Source organism: Protomyctophum parallelum, assembly GCF_964188405.1.
Source record: "Protomyctophum parallelum genome assembly, chromosome: 21".
Classification (NCBI taxonomy): domain Eukaryota; kingdom Metazoa; phylum Chordata; class Actinopteri; order Myctophiformes; family Myctophidae; genus Protomyctophum; species Protomyctophum parallelum.
In genome coordinates this window covers 261,523-279,694 of record NC_139713.1, presented here as the reverse complement: position 1 = coordinate 279,694, position 18,172 = coordinate 261,523, and the positions used below count along the sequence as shown (strand labels likewise).

Sequence of the window (18,172 nt, the reverse complement as noted above, 5' to 3'; positions counted from 1 at the left end):
AATAGATCCTCCGGGGCGACGTTGCATAGACGATCAGTGAAATAATGGTTAAGTTCATCAGGGGTTGGTGAGGGTTGCTACCGGGTTGGCCGACCGGGAAGGTGTGCATTTTGAGTGTGGATACAACCGTCTTTACTTTTAATACACTATAATGACAACACGAGATATCCGTCTTGAACATGATCAGAGCGCAGCGTGTAGCGCGTCTCCCCCTCCCTCTCTCTCTCCCAACACGCGCACACACACACACACACACCGTCTAGTGGCTCTGATGACATGTGCTCCGCTGCTGGGGCCGTGCCACGAGCGGCCGTGTGTGCATCCTCGCAAACAGCAAAAATAGCCGATCTGCGACTGCAGGAGGAATAGGCTCGCAGCACTCTCGTCGGGAGGGGTGCAGCACAAATATCCTACGAGTAGGGCAACGAAATGGTCAGCTACTCCCTGATGCGAGCTCATCATTCCATAAAAATGAGCCATGAGTTGAATGAGTTGCTGGCAGCCTGGCAGGCAACGAGAGCGTAGCTTGATCGTTAGTTTCATCGTTTCATTAATTTGTTCCACCTGTGTATGTAGGCTACTCTCAGAAGCGCATTGAGTGTGTGTGTGTTACTGTGTTTGTCTCTTCTGCCGTCTGCAGGACTTTCAAATTATTGTAAACACAACATTAACATAGTACTCTTATTATGCATATCGCATTCTCGCCGAGATATATTTCGGAGTAAAAAATATATATATATAATAATAAAAAAATATAATAATAAAAATTAAAAAAAACAAATGGTTCAAGGCCATAAATTAAGATTTGAGTGCCAACCTTAACGAGCGAACATTCGAACCCTGAATGTTCGGGGACAGCCTTAGTGTGTGTGTGTGTGTGTGTGTGTGTGTGTGTGTGTCTGGCGTGACATGTAGGGCAGGCTACCACGATGACTCAGCTGGCTGCTACCAGCCACCTCCACAGTGGAGTGGAGTCAGAGGGGCAGGCTGGATAAACGTGGTCGTAAGTGGTAACTAAGTGGTGGTTTGTTCAAAACCTACAATCCACTAAATGATCACTCCCGTTCAGAACGGCAACGCTGAGTGCAGAAAACCCAGCTCGCAGCAACACAGTCAGCAGCATTCTGTACCCACATGTTTGGGAGTTTAAGCCATTTTGGGGCGGGAACCCCTTTTGGTGTTTATAGCATTATGTTATGCTTTAGCTATTGAAAAAAATAGCAGATCTACAAGCTTGTAGTTCTGCTATTTTTTTAAAATCTTGGAAACGTGGAACAAATCTTTGAATATATATTCTTTCAGGGCGAATGTTTTTAACTCAAATCTTTGCTTCTGGTGGGGGGGGGGGGGGTCCCTGGAACTACATGTTTTCAGATGGGGCGTCATAACCATAACCCCCCCCCTGGTGGGGGGGGGGTCCCTGGAACTACATGTTTTCAGATGGGGGGTCATAACCATAACCACATCATTCTGTATTCTGTATCTTCCTCCTCCAGGGAGCCGGGTCGTACCTCCTCAACTACTTCCTGTACATCCTGTGGGCTCTGCTGTTCTCCTTCCTGGCCGTGTCCTTAGTGAGAGTGTTCGCTCCGTACGCCTGTGGCTCCGGGATCCCTGAGGTGAGCAGAGGTCACTGGTGGACTGGGTTTCTGACCTGCCCACAGCCCTCCTATGAGACACAGACTGGTTTCTGACCTGCCCACAGCCCTCCTATGAGACACAGACTGGTTTCTGACCTGCCCACAGCCCTCCTATGAGACACAGACTGGTTTCTGTCCTGCCCACAGCCCTCCTATGAGACACAGACTGGTTTCTGACCTGCCCACAGCCCTCCTATGAGACACAGACTGGTTTCTGAACCGCCCACAGCCCTCCTATGAGACACAGACTGGTTTCTGAACTGCCCACAACCCTCCTATGAGACACACACTGGTTTCTGACCTGCCCACAGCCCTCCTATGAGACACAGACTGGTTTCTGACCTGCCCACAGCCCTCCTATGAGACACAGACTGGTTTCTGACCTGCCCACAGCCCTCCTATGAGACACAGACTGGTTTCTGACCTGCCCACAGCCCTCCTATGAGACACAGACTGGTTTCTGAACTGCCCACTGTCAGTCAGCCAGTCAGCCAGTTAAACCTGACTGTCATTAACCGAGACGTATTATTCTTCTATGTTCTGCCACACAGATCAAGACCATGACGCGAGCAGGACGCGACGGAAATGCAACGCGCCTGGTGGAGCCCTGGCGTTAGCCTTGTTTGTATTTGTTGACAAAATTGTCAATATATTTAGCCTCAGTTTTAGTCATCATACAATTTACAATTTAGGCATTTAGCAGAGACTCTTAATCCAGAGCGACTTACATTAATGATGGGGAATACAAGCTAATAAAAATTGCAGGCCTTCTAGTCCTGGAAAGTTGCAATGCGAAAATGGAAGCCATCGTTCTCACGATAATGAAAATCTAAACATTTTTGTAAACAAATCTTTAAAAAAAAGCTCAGTTTTGATTCAGCTTTCCTCAGTGAAGAACAGCAGTCAACGTACGTTGACTGCGTTTTATGCAAATGTGTAAAATAGGTGTGATGGAAGATGGAGGAATGCACATTATTAATAAAAGTGTTCGGGCGAGTGTTGTAACCAAACATGAACGGTGTATGTTTCTCTGACCAGGTCCAATCATTAAGGGTGTATGTGTCTCTGACCAGGTCCAATCATTAAGGGTGTATGTGTCTCTGACCAGGTCCAATCATTAAGGGTGTATGTTTCTCTGACCAGGTCCAATCATTAAGGGTGTATGTTTCTCTGACCAGGTCCAATCATTAAGGGTGTATGTGTCTCTGACCAGGTCCAATCATTAAGGGTGTATGTGTCTCTGACCAGGTCCAATCATTAAGGGTGCATGTTTCTCTGACCAGGTCCAATCATTAAGGGTGTATGTGTCTCTGACCAGGTCCAATCATTAAGGGTGCATGTGTCTCTGACCAGGTCCAATCATTAAGGGTGTATGTTTCTCTGACCAGGTCCAATCATTAAGGGTGCATGTTTCTCTGACCAGGTCCAATCAGAAGCAGCCAAAACGTTAAACCGCTGTATGCGTCTCTGATCAGGTCCTATCAGCAGCAGCGGCCGCTGGGGTGTCGGTGGCGTTCGGAGCTCCTATTGGAGGAGTTCTCTTCAGTCTGGAAGAGGTGGGTTCAAATTAACAGTTTGACTGCCCTAATTTATCCCAGTCATTCTTCTCATTTGCCGGAAATTGAACTTTGAAGACCCATTGCATATTATTTCATAATGTGACAATATCATCTCAAATGAAAGAGGAATCTTTCCTCTTTACTCAGAATTTTTTGTTATGTTTGTAGCATGTTGCGTTCTTTAGATACAGGCAGTTTTATACAGCTCGGTTTCACCCTAAACAGGCCTCTCGGAAAATGCTTTGGTATTTCGTTTCATTTGTTTGCAGAACACTTCTATTATGCCCATAACATATTCCCTATTATAGTGACAGAGACATACCATATATCAAATGAAAGATAGAATCCTCTACTTTCACCAGGAACAGACATACAATTTATATCATGTTTACTTTTCAAAATGTAGCCATTTGAATGAGTCTAGCACTTTTCAGTCTAGCACTTTTCAGTATCTCGTTTTTGATCATTCATATTACAAGACACATATCATTATGCTGTGTTATATAATGCAATACCATGTCAGACATCAAATGAAAGCTAGAATCCTCTACTTTCACCAGGAAAAGAGATACATTTTCTATCCTTTTCAGTTTTCAAAATATAGGCTTTTGAATGAGTCCAACACTTTAGAAAAACATCTCAAAGTTTTGACCAGTCACATTTATATACCCATAGCATATTTTTGTAATAATGTGAACATGTCACGGAATATACCAATTGAAAGAGGAGCATTTCCTCTTTACCCAGAAAAAACAATTATGTTTGTAGCATGTTGCATTCTTTAGATACAGGCAGTTTTATACAGCTCGGTTTCACCCTAAACAGGCCTCTAGGAAAATGCTTTGGTAGTTATCTTCATTTGTTTGTACACAGCACACTTCTATTATGCCCATAACATATTCTCTATTATAGTGACAGAGACATACCATATATATAACGCTCTACTTTCACCAGGAACAGACATACAATTTCTATTTCTATTTAATAGAAATACAATATATGCATTTACAATAGGCCTACATGTACTTAGATAAAATGCAATACTGTTGTGACATCTGGTGGAGCTGTTGCCCCCGAGTACAGATAAGCGGTCTACACATGCCTACATGTATTTAAAATAATTAAGTAAAATAAATAATGTGCTGATGTATCCACACAGAAAACATTTAGGCAAACATAACGAACATGTAGTCCGATGAACAACCACTAGATGGCAATGATGCTCTTATGCTGGCAATTCTGATGAATGAAGTCACATGTGATGTGTAAAAGTTTTAGAAATAAAGCAAAACAAATGTATTTTCTCTTACACTTGCCTTTGCCTTTGGCTTTTCCAGGCCTTGCTGGACTGGATCTGGGGGGTGAGGGTTGAGGCTGGCTGATCTCAGCACCTAGAAACATCAAATAAATAGATATATTTATTTATATGATGTGCAAAAAAAATACATTTACACAGTACGCCAACTTGAATGTAACAAGTCTCACCAATTACAACAGGCCTAATGTATTTAGAATAATACAAGTAAAATAAATAATCTTACCTCCAGACACAACACCTGCACCAGCGTCGTCCTAAATGCAAAAATATGATTTATTGACGTATAATCACACACACACACACACACACACACACACAACCACAAAATAAGCTTTATTGACATATAATCGTTCAACATGCGTGTATAGAAACATACACTCATTCAATGATTAGCTTTATCACACACACACACACACACACACACTCCCGTTCTCTCTGTGTGGCGGTGGCGAGTGACACGACTTTATGATGATCCTCGTTCCACTGCGTCGTGGTTCCCTCGCTCGAGCAGTTTTGGTTTGGGGGCCGCTAACCCCCAAACGGTGAGAGATCTACCCATTATCACAAATTCCACACGCACTCCAGAGGGCCACTATAGTTCCACACTCACTCCAGAGGGCCACTATAGTTCCACACTCACTCCAGAGGGCCACTATAGTTCCACACTCACTCCAGAGGGCCACTATAGTTCCACGCTCACTCCAGAGGGCCACTATAGTTCCACGCTCACTCCAGAGGGCCACTATAGTTCCACACTCACTCCAGAGGGCCACTATAGTTCCACACTCACTCCAGAGGGCCACTATAGTTCCACGCTCACTCCAGAGGGCCACTATAGTTCCACATTCACTCCAGAGGGCCACTATAGTTCCACGCTCACTCCAGAGGGCCACTATAGTTCCACACTCACTCCAGAGGGCCACTATAGTTCCACACTCACTCCGGAGGGCCACTATAGTTCCACACTCACTCCGGAGGGCCACTATAGTTCCACACTCACTCCGGAGGGCCACTATAGTTCCACACTCACTCCACACTCACTGTAAATATAGAAAGAGTTTATCAAATAACATTTCTTGGAGTGATACTAGACCACAAAATCAGCTGGAAACCCCATATTTCATATGTACGAGCTAAGATGGCAAGAATTGTCTCTATACTAATTCTAAATCAAGGGGCATTGTACATTCCGTATTATTCCAGGTTTTACCATATCTTAATTATTGTGTGGAGATCTGGGGTAATACCTATAAAAGTAACTTAAAACATTGGTCATATTACAAAAGAGAGCAATAAGGATTGTGAAAAATGTCACATCACGGCCACTATAGTTCCACACTCACTCCGGAGGGCCACTATAGTTCCACACTCACTCCAGAGGGCCACTATAGTTCCACACTCACTCCGGAGGGCCACTATAGTTCCACACTCACTCCGGAGGGCCACTATAGTTCCACACTCACTCCGGAGGGCCACTATAGTTCCACGCTCACTCCAGAGGGCCACTATAGTTCCACACTCACTCCAGAGGGCCACTATAGTTCCACACTCACTCCAGAGGGCCACTATAGTTCCACACTCACTCCAGAGGGCCACTATAGTTCCACACTCACTCCAGAGGGCCACTATAGTTCCACACTCACTCCAGAGGGCCACTATAGTTCCACACTCACTCCAGAGGGCCACTATAGTTCCACGCTCACTCCAGAGGGCCACTATAGTTCCACACTCACTCCAGAGGGCCACTATAGTTCCACACTCACTCCAGAGGGCCACTATAGTTCCACACTCACTCCAGAGGGCCACTATAGTTCCACGCTCACTCCAGAGGGCCACTATAGTTCCACATTCACTCCAGAGGGCCACTATAGTTCCACGCTCACTCCAGAGGGCCACTATAGTTCCACACTCACTCCAGAGGGCCACTATAACTCCACACTCACTGTAAATATAGAAAGAGTTTATCAAATAACATTTCTTGGAGTGATACTAGACCACAAAATCAGCTGGAAACCCCATATTTCATATGTACGAGCTAAGATGGCAAGAATTGTCTCTATACTAATTCTAAATCAAGGGGCATTGTACATTCCGTATTATTCCAGGTTTTACCATATCTTAATTATTGTGTGGAGATCTGGGGTAATACCTATAAAAGTAACTTAAAACATTGGTCATATTACAAAAGAGAGCAATAAGGATTGTGAAAAATGTCACATCACGGCCACTATAGTTCCACGCTCACTCCAGAGGGCCACTATAGTTCCACACTCACTCCGGAGGGCCACTATAGTTCCACACTCACTCCAGAGGGCCACTATAGTTCCACACTCACTCCGGAGGGCCACTATAGTTCCACACTCACTCCGGAGGGCCACTATAGTTCCACACTCACTCCGGAGGGCCACTATAGTTCCACGCTCACTCCAGAGGGCCACTATAGTTCCACACTCACTCCAGAGGGCCACTATAGTTCCACACTCACTCCAGAGGGCCACTATAGTTCCACACTCACTCCAGAGGGCCACTATAGTTCCACACTCACTCCAGAGGGCCACTATAGTTCCACACTCACTCCGGAGGGTCACTATAGTTCCACACTCACTCCGGAGGGCCACATTGCATATTACTTTCATAGCAAAAATAGCAGATCTACAAGCTTGTAGATCAGCTATTTTTGGAATCCTGAAAAGTTACATTTTAATTTAATTTCAAATGCCTTCAATTATAGTTACTCTATGAACTAAATATACATACATCGGACATAAAAAAGGTAAATAACAATTTTATACTATTCATTAAGCTACTAATTTAGACTGAAGTAATTAAACTCCGATATTAACCTGAGGGCCACACAGAGCATATCAACAGTGGGACTACTTACTTAGTAGTTGTCCATCCTCTTAACAGTTTGACGGCCACATTTTCACGGATCTAAAGCACAAATTATTTCCGCGTATGCTGCAAAGGTAATAAAACAATCTCGCCAGCGTAGAATATTTGATTAAAATGTGGGTAAAGCGTTTTATGGAGTCAAACTGTGAAGATGAATATCCTTAAATAAAGATTATTATTAAACCCTGTCTTTTCCTCCTCAGGTGAGCTACTACTTCCCTCTGAAGACGTTGTGGCGGTCCTTCTTCGCCGCCCTGGTGGCGGCGTTCACCCTGCGCTCCATCAACCCGTTCGGGAACAGCCGTCTGGTGCTGTTCTACGTGGAGTACCACACGCCCTGGTAGGAATAATAACGGTTCCATTTGTACCCTCTCAGAGTTAAATTAACATTGACTTTACATGGTTACATGGTTCTGTCCAATATAAACAGGTACATGGCAGAGCTGGTTCCGTTCATCCTGCTGGGCGTGTTCGGCGGGCTGTGGGGGACCCTCTTCATCCGCGCCAACATCGCCTGGTGCCGACGGCGCAAGACCACCCAGCTGGGCAGGTAGGAACCTCTAAGACCACCTCTAAGACCACCTCTAAGACCGCCTCTAAGACCGCCTCTAAGACCGCCTCTAAGACCGCCTCTAAGACCGCCTCTAAGACCGCCTCTAAGACCACCTCTAAGACCACCTCTAAGACCACCTCTAAACCCACCTCTAAGACCGCCTCTAAGACCACCTCTAAACCCACCTCTAAGACCACCTCTAAGACCACCTCTAAGACCACCTCTAAACCCACCTTTAAGACCACCTCTAAGACCACCTCTAAGACCGCCTCTAAGACCGCCTCTAAGACCACCTCTAAGACCACCTCTAAGACCACCCAGCTGGGCAGGTAACCACCGTTAACCTGTTCAAAACAGGAACCCCTTTTGGTGTTCCAAGCATTATGTTATACTTTAACTGTTGAAAAATAGCAGATCTACAAGCTATTTTTTTAAAGTCATGAAACTGTGCCTCAAATCTTTGTTATATGTATTTGGTCCGCAACCACCAGGTACCCGGTTCTGGAGGTGGTTCTGGAGGTGGTTCTGGAGGTGACACTAAACCCTGTTCCCTCCCCCAGGTACCCGGTCCTGGAGGTGATGGCGGTGACTTGCATCACGGCCCTGGTGGCGTTCCCTAACCCGTACACGCGGCGCAGCACGTCGGAGCTGATCTCGGAGCTGTTCAACGACTGCGGCGCCCTGGAGTCCTCGCAGCTGTGCGACTACGTCAACAACCCCAACATGTCGCGGCCCGTGGACGACATCCCCGACAGGCCCGCGGGCCCCGGGGTCTACAGCGCCCTCTGGCAGCTGGCGCTGGCGCTGGTCTTCAAGATCGTCATCACCATCTTCACGTTCGGCATGAAGATATATTAATAATATTATTATTATTATATTATTATTATTATTATTATTCACGTTCGGCATGAAGGTATATTAATAATAAATATTATTATATTATTATTATTATTCATGTTCGGCATGAAGGTATACCGTCTCTTAAACCCCATTTAGGCCTCAGAATTAGACCTCAAAATTAAAAACAAATATTCTAAATCCTCTTCACTATTTTTGAAAGTTCATAGCGCGCCACTCGGTGGCGTGCTATGAGCTTGTAGATCTGCTATTTTTCAATAGCTAAATAATAACATATTTACAATAATAATATTTAAAACACCAAAAGGGGTTCCTGCGGTTAAATTAGGGTTAAATAACTAAGCCCATTTAAAAAGAAAAAAGGCTTCTAAACTGTTTCTACAGCTCCATCTCAATGAATTAGAATATTTTGTAAAAGTTCATTTTCACCTGTAATATAATTAAAAAAGTGAAACTTCCATTCCATTATTCTCAACTCATAAAGTGAAGTATTTAAAACATATTTTTGTTTTAATCTTGATGAGCTACAGAGTACAGCTCATGAAAATAAAATCATCATCATTCATCTCAATGAATTAGAATATTTTACGAGACCACTAAAAAAATGACTTTTTTAAAACGAGAAATGTCGACCATCTGAAAAGTATATTAATGTATGCAGTTACTACTTGGTCTGGGCTACTTTTGAACACATTATTTCACACATTTTCACACCCCCCCCCCCCCCCCCTTTTCCCCTCACTGTATATTCTGTTTCTTTTCCCTTTTTGCTTCCTTTATGATGAATTCCTGTTCTGTTCTTTAACTATATAGAAGTGTCTATTTGTACGTCTCTAAATGTTTTGATGAATTGAACATGGACCCTGTTGTATTAGTGTAATGCTTAATTGGGTCGTCCACTCACAGTTAACAGTCTTTGTATTGAGTTTGTGCTTGAAATGTACTGTAATTCTACAAACTGTTAATAAATAGTTCAATCAATCAATCAATCAATCAATGGGGCGTGGCATGGAGGTGATCAGCCTGTGGCACTGTTGAGGTGTTCTGGAAGCCCAGGTCTGCTTTGATAACAGCCGTAAATAAATTTTAGTCAGACAGTCAGTGTGTGTCCAGTGGAAACCTCTATGAATCTGATCTCAGGTCAGAATGGGTTAATTGTTCAGTCTCATGTCTCACATGTCTCCCCCTCCCCCATGTGCCCCTCCCCCTCCCCCAGATCCCGTCGGGCCTGTTCATCCCCAGCATGGCGGTGGGCGCCATCGCCGGGCGCATGGTGGGCATCGCCGTGGAGCAGATGGCGTTCCACCACCACGACTGGATCATCTTCAAGAACTGGTGCCGCCCGGGAGCCGACTGCGTCACCCCCGGACTCTACGCCATGGTGGGGGGGGGGGGGCTGTCTGGGTGAGTGTTAGACTCTACACCATGGGGGGGGGGGGGCTGTCTGGGTGAGTGTTAAGGCTCATACATAGTCTGGGTTTTCGGTGGTGAGGTGACCACCGAACTACAACATGACGTCACTGAGCCGCGGTGAAGAGCAAACCACCGCCACCGCTCCAGCCCTTCTCTCTGTTTTTACTCACCACCGCTCAACGTTATTTCAGCTCCGGTGGTCAGCTCACCACCGGAGCGGTGGTCACCTCACCACCGCCGCTCGCCGTGCTCACGCAGGTGAGAGAGAGGGAGACAGACGCCGTCGGTTGGTTTTGGTCGCAGGAAAATTAACCCATTCTGACCTGAGATCAGATTCTAAAATATGTCTTCTACATCCTGACAGTTTCATTATTAACCCATTCTGACCTGAGATCAGATTCTAAAAGTGTCTTTGATTTTTCAAAAATAGCAGACCTACAAGCTCGTAGTGCGCCACTCGGTGTCGCGCTATGAGTTTGTAGATCTGCTATTTTTCAATAGCTAAAGCACGACATGATGCTAACACCAAATGTGGGTCAAAAAATGGGTTAACCCGTTTTGACCTGAGATCAGATTCTAAAAACGTCGTCTACATCCTGACAGTTTTCTGAAAAAGTTATGTTTCTATGTCAGTCGTTCTTCGATTTTTTTCAAAAATATGTCAGTGATCCACCCACTTAAATAGACACCCACGGCCACGGGTTTGATTGATTGATTGAAATATTTATTAACAGTTTGTAGAATTACAGTACATTTCAAGTACAAACTCAATACAAAGACTGTTAACTGTGAGTGGACGACCCAATTAAGCATTACACTTGTTTACAACAGGGTCCACATTGTTCAATTCATCAAAACATTAAGAGACATACAAATAGACATTTCTATGTAGTTAAAGAACAGAACAGGAATTCATCATATAGGAAGCAAAAGGGAAAAGATACATATACAGTGAGGGGAAAGGGGGGGGGGGGTAGGGGGATTCAGATTTTACAGAGGCCAGTTTCGAATTGCAGCCATCCGTAGGTGCCCTTTGAGAGCGGTTTTGAAGGAGTCAAGGGATTCACATGTCTTAATGACTGTTGGTAGGGCGTTTCACATTTTGGTGGCATAGGAGCGAAAAGAATTTAGTCCCTTGTTTGTGCCGAATCTGGGTTGTACATGGTTTGTTGCACTCCCTCTGGTGTTGTGGGTGTGGACTTCGTTTACATTAAGGAAGTATTTAGACAGGTACATGGGTATCCTAGTGGTGTATCGAATCTTGTGGACCAGACCCATTGCAAGATGCTGTACTCACGTTAGTAGTCAGTGGGTGGAACCAACACAACATGGTCATTAGATCAATTAATGAAATATCATTAAATACAGTACAAATACACATTTCTCAAATCCACAACAGTGGAATAAGCAAAAGGACATTGTGAAGTTGCCCGAGGGCCAAGGCTCCAAAAACGTCAGCGATGCTTTTTGTGGATTTTATTTCTCCCAACTTTAGCTCCGGTGCAGATATTCACAATGAAAGAATATCAAACTGCAAAAACAATACTGGCCAAAAGTACAAAATGAAGAACTCAAGAATACCTAATGCAAAACTTAGGACAATGGAAAAATAACCAAACTGCACTAGGCTATGCCCCTGGACTGGGCCCTAGCAGCTCTCACTGGGCTGTCAGCATGATGCCTGCCCGAGCATCACTGACTAGCTCTGCCTGCAGTCTCCCCTTTATAGGGGAGGATCCTACCACCCACAGAGAAGCAATTAACCATACACAGCTTACCTTAATCAGTGTGTGTGTGTGGGTATAGGGCACGGGCTGCCCCGTGGAATGCACTTCCCATTGCAGTCAGAACTTCAGCATCACTCCCAGTCTTTGATACAGACTTATAGCATGTTATGTAGACAGCACTATAATTGCATTGTATGTAGTCATAGCACGGCATAGTACATATGTATAGCATAGTAGTATATATGTATAGTTTATATGTATAGTTTCATTATATAGATATTCCACCGTTACTTTCTTAGCTTACGCATGTTTCATGATAAATGTTTTTATGTGATGTATTCCCATGCTTTTTTTGTTCTTGCTTAATGTAAGTCGCTCTGGATTAAGAGCGTCTGCTAAATGCCTAAATTGTAAATTGTAAAATGTGACAGACATCATGATTATTATAGAATCTAAGACCGTGATTCACATAATCAGGTATTATTACTTAGGCAACAATTCAAATATATACAGCATACGATAAAGAAATTATTTAAAAAAATGGCTGATGGGGAAGTCCTCGTTCATTCCCTTTGGGGACATTGTATTTAAAGTGTAAATCCAAAAGGATTCACGTTGTAGCAACAATCTATTCAGATCCCCTCCTCGCCTGCATGGGGGGGGGTGTGTGTGTGTGTGTGTGTGTGTGTGAGCGCGCGTGTGCGTGTGCGCGCGTGTGTCGTGCGCACATGCAACCATTCGGGTGTGATTGACCATGAACATGTTTACTGCACCCCCGGCTTCTAAAGGTCACAGCCTTTGGATACATAATAACCCATGAGTGTGTGTCTCTGGGTGCGCTCAACTGCTCTGAAGAAGATTAGTAGTAAACAGAGAGCAGCCACAGATGTGCAACGCTCGCTCACTCACACACACACACACACACACACACACACAAACCTGTCCTCTCCTCAGAGGCTCAGGTGTGTAGCCTGAAGCCCAATCTCAAAGACAGTTGATCAACAAGGTTAAATCAGGCTCTCTCATTTTAACCTCCTCTCTCTGTCTCTCTCTCCCCCCATGCAGTCCACGGCTTCGTCGTCCCTGCTCTCCATGAGGCCCCAGACCCCCCCGCGGGGACGAGGAGGAGGAGGACGGCGTGGACGTGCCTGACGGACAGGCGGCGTGGAAAAAGGCCCCGCCCCCCCTGCCCACCCCGGAGGAGAAGATGAGGCAGGTGGCCAAGAACGTGCCCACAGACATTGTCCCTATCAACGTCACAGGTAGGACACCACCAACCGCCCTCCTCCAGTCATCTGATTAGCTCTTTTGGACATCTAGTTTTCCTTTGGCCTTTTGGACATCTAGTGACCAGACCCTGTGAGCGGTGCCGTCATTCATCATAAAATATATTAGTTCCGTGTCATGTTCTAGCGCCGCCCCACACCACCCACCTAGTCTCATTAGCGTGACCTTCCTATTTGAGGCTGGTTTGGCCTCATCCAATCTAATGTTCTCACCTACTACTACTACATTATTAACCTTTTCACTGTCCGTTGATGTTTCTGTGCTTTGAGTGGATACATTGTATCTGCCCAGCCACAGTGAATGAAGCTGTATGTCTGCCAGCCTCGTCTCCTTTACTATTCCGTTTTTATCTCCCCTCCCACAAACTGACTGTGTGTGTGTGTGTGTGTGTGTGTGTGTGTGTGTGTGTGTGTGTGTGTGTGTGTGTGTGTGTGTGTGTGTGTGTGTGTGTGTGTGTGTGTGTGTGTGTGTGTGTGTGTGTGTGTGTGTGTGTGTGTGTGTGTGTGTGTGTGTGTGTGTGTGTGTGTGTGTGTGTGTGTGTGTGTGATGCGGATCCTGAAAAAGTTTCCTCTCAGCCGCCCCCTCCCCGAGGCTCTGAGTCAATCTACCGCTGCGGAATGGATCGAGGGGCAATTGTGTTACGTACGTGACATAATTCAGCCCCAGCTCAGCTCCAGTACAACCCGGGTGCGCCACAAACGTGTGAGTAGGAACAAACTTTCCTTCTTGTGGCAGCACAGACGATCGAAAGCGATTCAGATCATTCTAAATGACAGCGAGTACCCCGACCCGCCTCCCTGCCCCAGTGACGCCACGATGGTTAAAAACCACTATGAAAATAAATGTCGCAGCCAGACAATGATCAGTGATCCACTCCCATTACCACCGTGGGAAAATAGCCTACAACCAGTACGGCCCGCTGCCTTTCCCATCACCTCCCACTTTACACCTGATGAAGTAGGGTCTGTTTTGCACAGCCTACCAAATGACAGGGCTAGTGGCATAGATGGGGTAACCTATGAAAGTCTTAAGACTGCACAGTCATGTGAGAAATTAACATCCATCTTTAATGTCTGCCTGGACAATAAGAGAGTGCCCGAATCCTGGAAAGGAGCCATGATTCACCGTATCCCAGAAAAAGACAATGTACCTGATGATCCATCTACATGGAGAGACATTTCCCTCCTCCCCACCATCTATAAAGTGTTCATGAAATGTATCCTGTCTCGTGTGCTTCCCTGGCTGACAGACAATGGCATCTTGTCACCTAAGCAGAAAGCATACATAAATAGACAGGGGATGAATGAACATGTTTTCTGTCTTAAAACTGGGATCGATGATTTTAAACATGAATCCTGTAAATTATACTCTGTATTCCTGGATTTCCGTGATGCTTTTGGTTCTCTGACCCATAATGTAATGATTAATGCCTTAGAATCAATACATCTACCTGGGGTATTTATTGACATTATTAGGGATGTGTATGAAACATCATTCATACAAGTCATCTGTGGGAAACAGCTGACAGACCCAATACCTCTCCAAGTAGGCATTACAACAGGCTGCCCATGGAGTGCCATTAACTTTGTTCTTGCCATCAATGGGTGGATTAAGTGGTTGTGTGACTGTGCCCCACCCAATGTGCTGTCCCCAAACCCCATCCAGGGTTATGAGGACCACGTACAGTTAGCCTCTCGGGAAGAGAGTGTTATTAAAAACATGCTCGCTAGAACAGATAGATTTCTGGACTGGTCCGGTCTAGAGGCAAAACACACTAAGTGTGCTGTTCTCTACCAGAGGCCTAGTGGTGGCAACCGCTGGTATAAGTCTAAGGCTGACAAAACCCCTGAGTTCACCATCAACTCACAGCCCATACGTGTGTATGACCTACATGAGTCATACAACTACCTAGGGCATAGATTTAATATTGCAGGGGAATGGAAAGAACAGGTTGAGTACATTACATCTGAGTTTACAGCTAGGCTGAACCTGATTGACGCTTCACCACTACCACTGCTGATGAAGTTGGAGGCTATCAGGCAGGTTGCCCTGACTAGAGTACAACACCTCTTCTCCAACGTCCATCTGGCATGTAAAACACTTAGTGATCTAAATGACAGTGTAGTTCACTCTGTGAGGAAGTGGTTCGGGCTCAACACCCACACCACCAGAGACATTATTTTCCAGTCCAGGACGTTGGGTTTGGCGTGCCGAACGTGGAGTGGATATATAACGCCACAAGGCTGGCTCACTTGATAAACATGCTAAACAGTGATGACACGACTGTCAGGGAACTTTCTAGATCTTCTCTGTTTCTAGATATGAAACGGCGTAAAGTGCCGTCCTGGCAGCAGAGGGCGAGCCAAGTTTCCTGGGGCCCAACCTTAAAATGGACTCACATGCTACTGGGTTTGGGGTGTCGTCAGATTGGCCTGACCTCAATGACCTCTGTGTGAGAACTGGAGTATCTCTGTGCTGGGTTCGACCTGACTCTCAATCTGTAGCAGTTTCTGAGGACATTATTACCAGCTGTTCGATCTCAGTAAGGAGTACTGTATACTGTAATTGATACGGAACACCATGTATCACCAGTCAATGCACGGAGGAACCTTATAATGCTACAACAGCAAAAACAACAACAACACTGGACTGGTTTAAAACTACAGGGGAAGCTAGCTTGCCTTCCCGATGCAGACCACACCGTATCTCATACAATATTCAAGAATTATGCAGTCGATGAGGACATAGTCACCTTTACAGTCAAAGCCAGATTACAGGTCCTTCCAACCAGACTCAATCTCTCTCTGTGGTACCCTAACACGTTTCCTCCTCATTGTCTGCACCATGACCACACTCCACTTACAGAAACACTGTCACATATTCTTAATGGCTGCTATGTATATAAGGGGATGTACATTGCTCGGCACGACAGAATTGTTGACCTATTAGCTAAGGACATAAGTTCATATGTTTCATCATCTGCCAAAATGTATAAGTGTCTCAACTGCCGTGTTCATGCACAATAATGAAAACTAGAAAAAGTGCCCTTCTGGGCACAGGTCTCCACCAGGTTATCCACAGATCCGTGCAGTTAGAGGTAAAAACACTTTTCGGCCAGTTATAGCGCCACCTTGAGGCTGAGTTGAAATTGTTCATGTGGCATTTCGTCCTCGGCCTAGTGGAAATGTGCGTGCACAATTTCACGGAAATCACGCGATGTGTTCATGATTTGCAGCATTTTGTTTGAAACTGAGCACTCCTGTGAACTTTGGAAGCCAATCTTAACCAATCAGGATGGAGTCTGAGAAATCTGAAAGACCCGTTTCGTTGAATGGCTCTAGAGAGACTGTGTACCAATTTGCGTGATGTTTGGACAAAATCTGTAGGTGTACTGTGAAAAAACTTGTTTTGCACAAAGCGGCCTCCTGGTGGCGCTATAACAGGCCGTTCTGGAAAGTTTGGGGCAGAGGTTCATGGTTGGCATCCAGGGAGTGTGTGTGCAAAATTTGGCGTCGACCGGGTTAACGGTGGCTGAGATTAGCTGGTCACGGACGGACGGACACACGGACACACGGACGGACGGAGTGCAAAACATACTCTCCCCATGCCTTCGGCTGGTGGAGACAATGATGCTTTTTCAGATGTCACAGCTAATACACCAGATATTGTTGTTGTTGATGAGGACAGTAGAGAAGTGACCATTTTGGAAGTGGCATGTACATTTGACCACAGTATGGAAGAGGCATTCCTTACCAAGGTGCTTAAGTACCAGCGTATTAAGGATGCTATTATGCAGCTTGGCTACAGCTGTAAACTACTTGTGTTCATATTTGGAAGCCTCCACAAATCAGTCGTGAGGGGCCTGCAGATTGCAGGCATGCCCAAGCCGAGAGCTAAGGCATCGGCAAAATTCTGTTCAGTGTCTGCAATATTTGGCAGTCGCCATATATGGAGAAGGCGATGCTTTCTGTACCCGTGATCTGTATCTGAAGCACTTGTTATAGAGTTTTCTCAAGTTTGCGCATCCACTACTGTTTGTGTTCAAGAAGTTTCTTGTAAAATGTGAATACAAATAAAGATGTTGTGTGTGTGTGTGTGTGTGTGTGTGTGTGTGTGTGTGTGTGTGTGTGTGTGTGTGTGTGTGTGTGTGTGTGTGTGTGTGTGTGTGTGTGTGTGTGTGTGTGTGTGTGTGTGTGTGTGTGTGTGTGTGTGTGTGTGTGTGTGTGTGTGTGCGTGCGTCTCAGGGAGCAGATCCTGCGTGTGAAGGGGGAGGAGGAGGGAATTCCTCTCCTGCTCGTGGGGAACAAGTCGGACCTGGAGGATCGGCGCCAGGTGTCGGCCGACGAGGTGACGAGCCGAGCCGCCGAATGGGGCGTCCAGTACGTGGAGACGTCGGCCAAGACGCGGAGGCGCGCCCTTTCATATTTACATGTCTATTTCAGCTCTGACACTTATTTCAGACATGCTCTAGTATGTGAAGAGTCTGCCTGTGCTATTAACTTTTTTTTTTTTAAATAAGCTTTTCTCCATTGGTGAAAAGCTGGAGTTTGCGCGATGGCAGCAGGCTCTCAGTCAAATCTGGTCACATATTATATTATAATTATATAATGTATACCATATATTATGATATACATAATGCATATTATGCCAATCACTGTTGAGTCAAACTATTTCACCTTTCTATGTTGCCGTATACAGTTCAGCGCTACAATGGCACTGCTTTAAGCACAATCTGTACTTCATAATATATACATATAAAACAGTGGTTCCCAAACTTATTCATGTCCTCAAATTGACACAATTTTTTCCCGTGGACCCCCATTTGAAAAGATATGCCAGGGACCCCCATAAGAGAAGATTATTTAAAAGATATGCCAGAGACCCCCATAAGAGAAGATTATTTAAAAGATATGCCAGAGACC

At 45.2% G+C, this 18,172-nt stretch overlaps 1 protein-coding gene and 1 long non-coding RNA gene across 2 annotated transcripts; both read left to right on the top strand.

The window, feature by feature from the left end:
- Positions 1–886: 886 nt before the first annotated feature.
- LOC310879655 (H(+)/Cl(-) exchange transporter 4-like) lies at positions 887–8,823 on the top strand (the record flags this gene model as incomplete). The annotated part of the gene is made up of 7 exons (XM_083794451.1): positions 887–1,003; positions 1,497–1,619; positions 2,192–2,261; positions 3,116–3,196; positions 7,616–7,752; positions 7,843–7,962; positions 8,526–8,823. The coding sequence occupies exons 3-7, from the start codon at positions 2,226–2,228 to the stop codon at positions 8,821–8,823; spliced, it is 672 nt and encodes a 223-aa protein (XP_083650577.1). The 5' UTR covers positions 887–1,003; positions 1,497–1,619; positions 2,192–2,225.
- Positions 8,824–13,142: 4,319 nt separating this feature from the next.
- On the top strand, positions 13,143–17,921 carry LOC310879089. The gene is made up of 3 exons (XR_014570937.1): positions 13,143–13,225; positions 13,815–13,952; positions 17,495–17,921. It is a non-coding gene; the product is annotated as an uncharacterized lncRNA (long non-coding RNA).
- Positions 17,922–18,172: the final 251 nt, after the last annotated feature.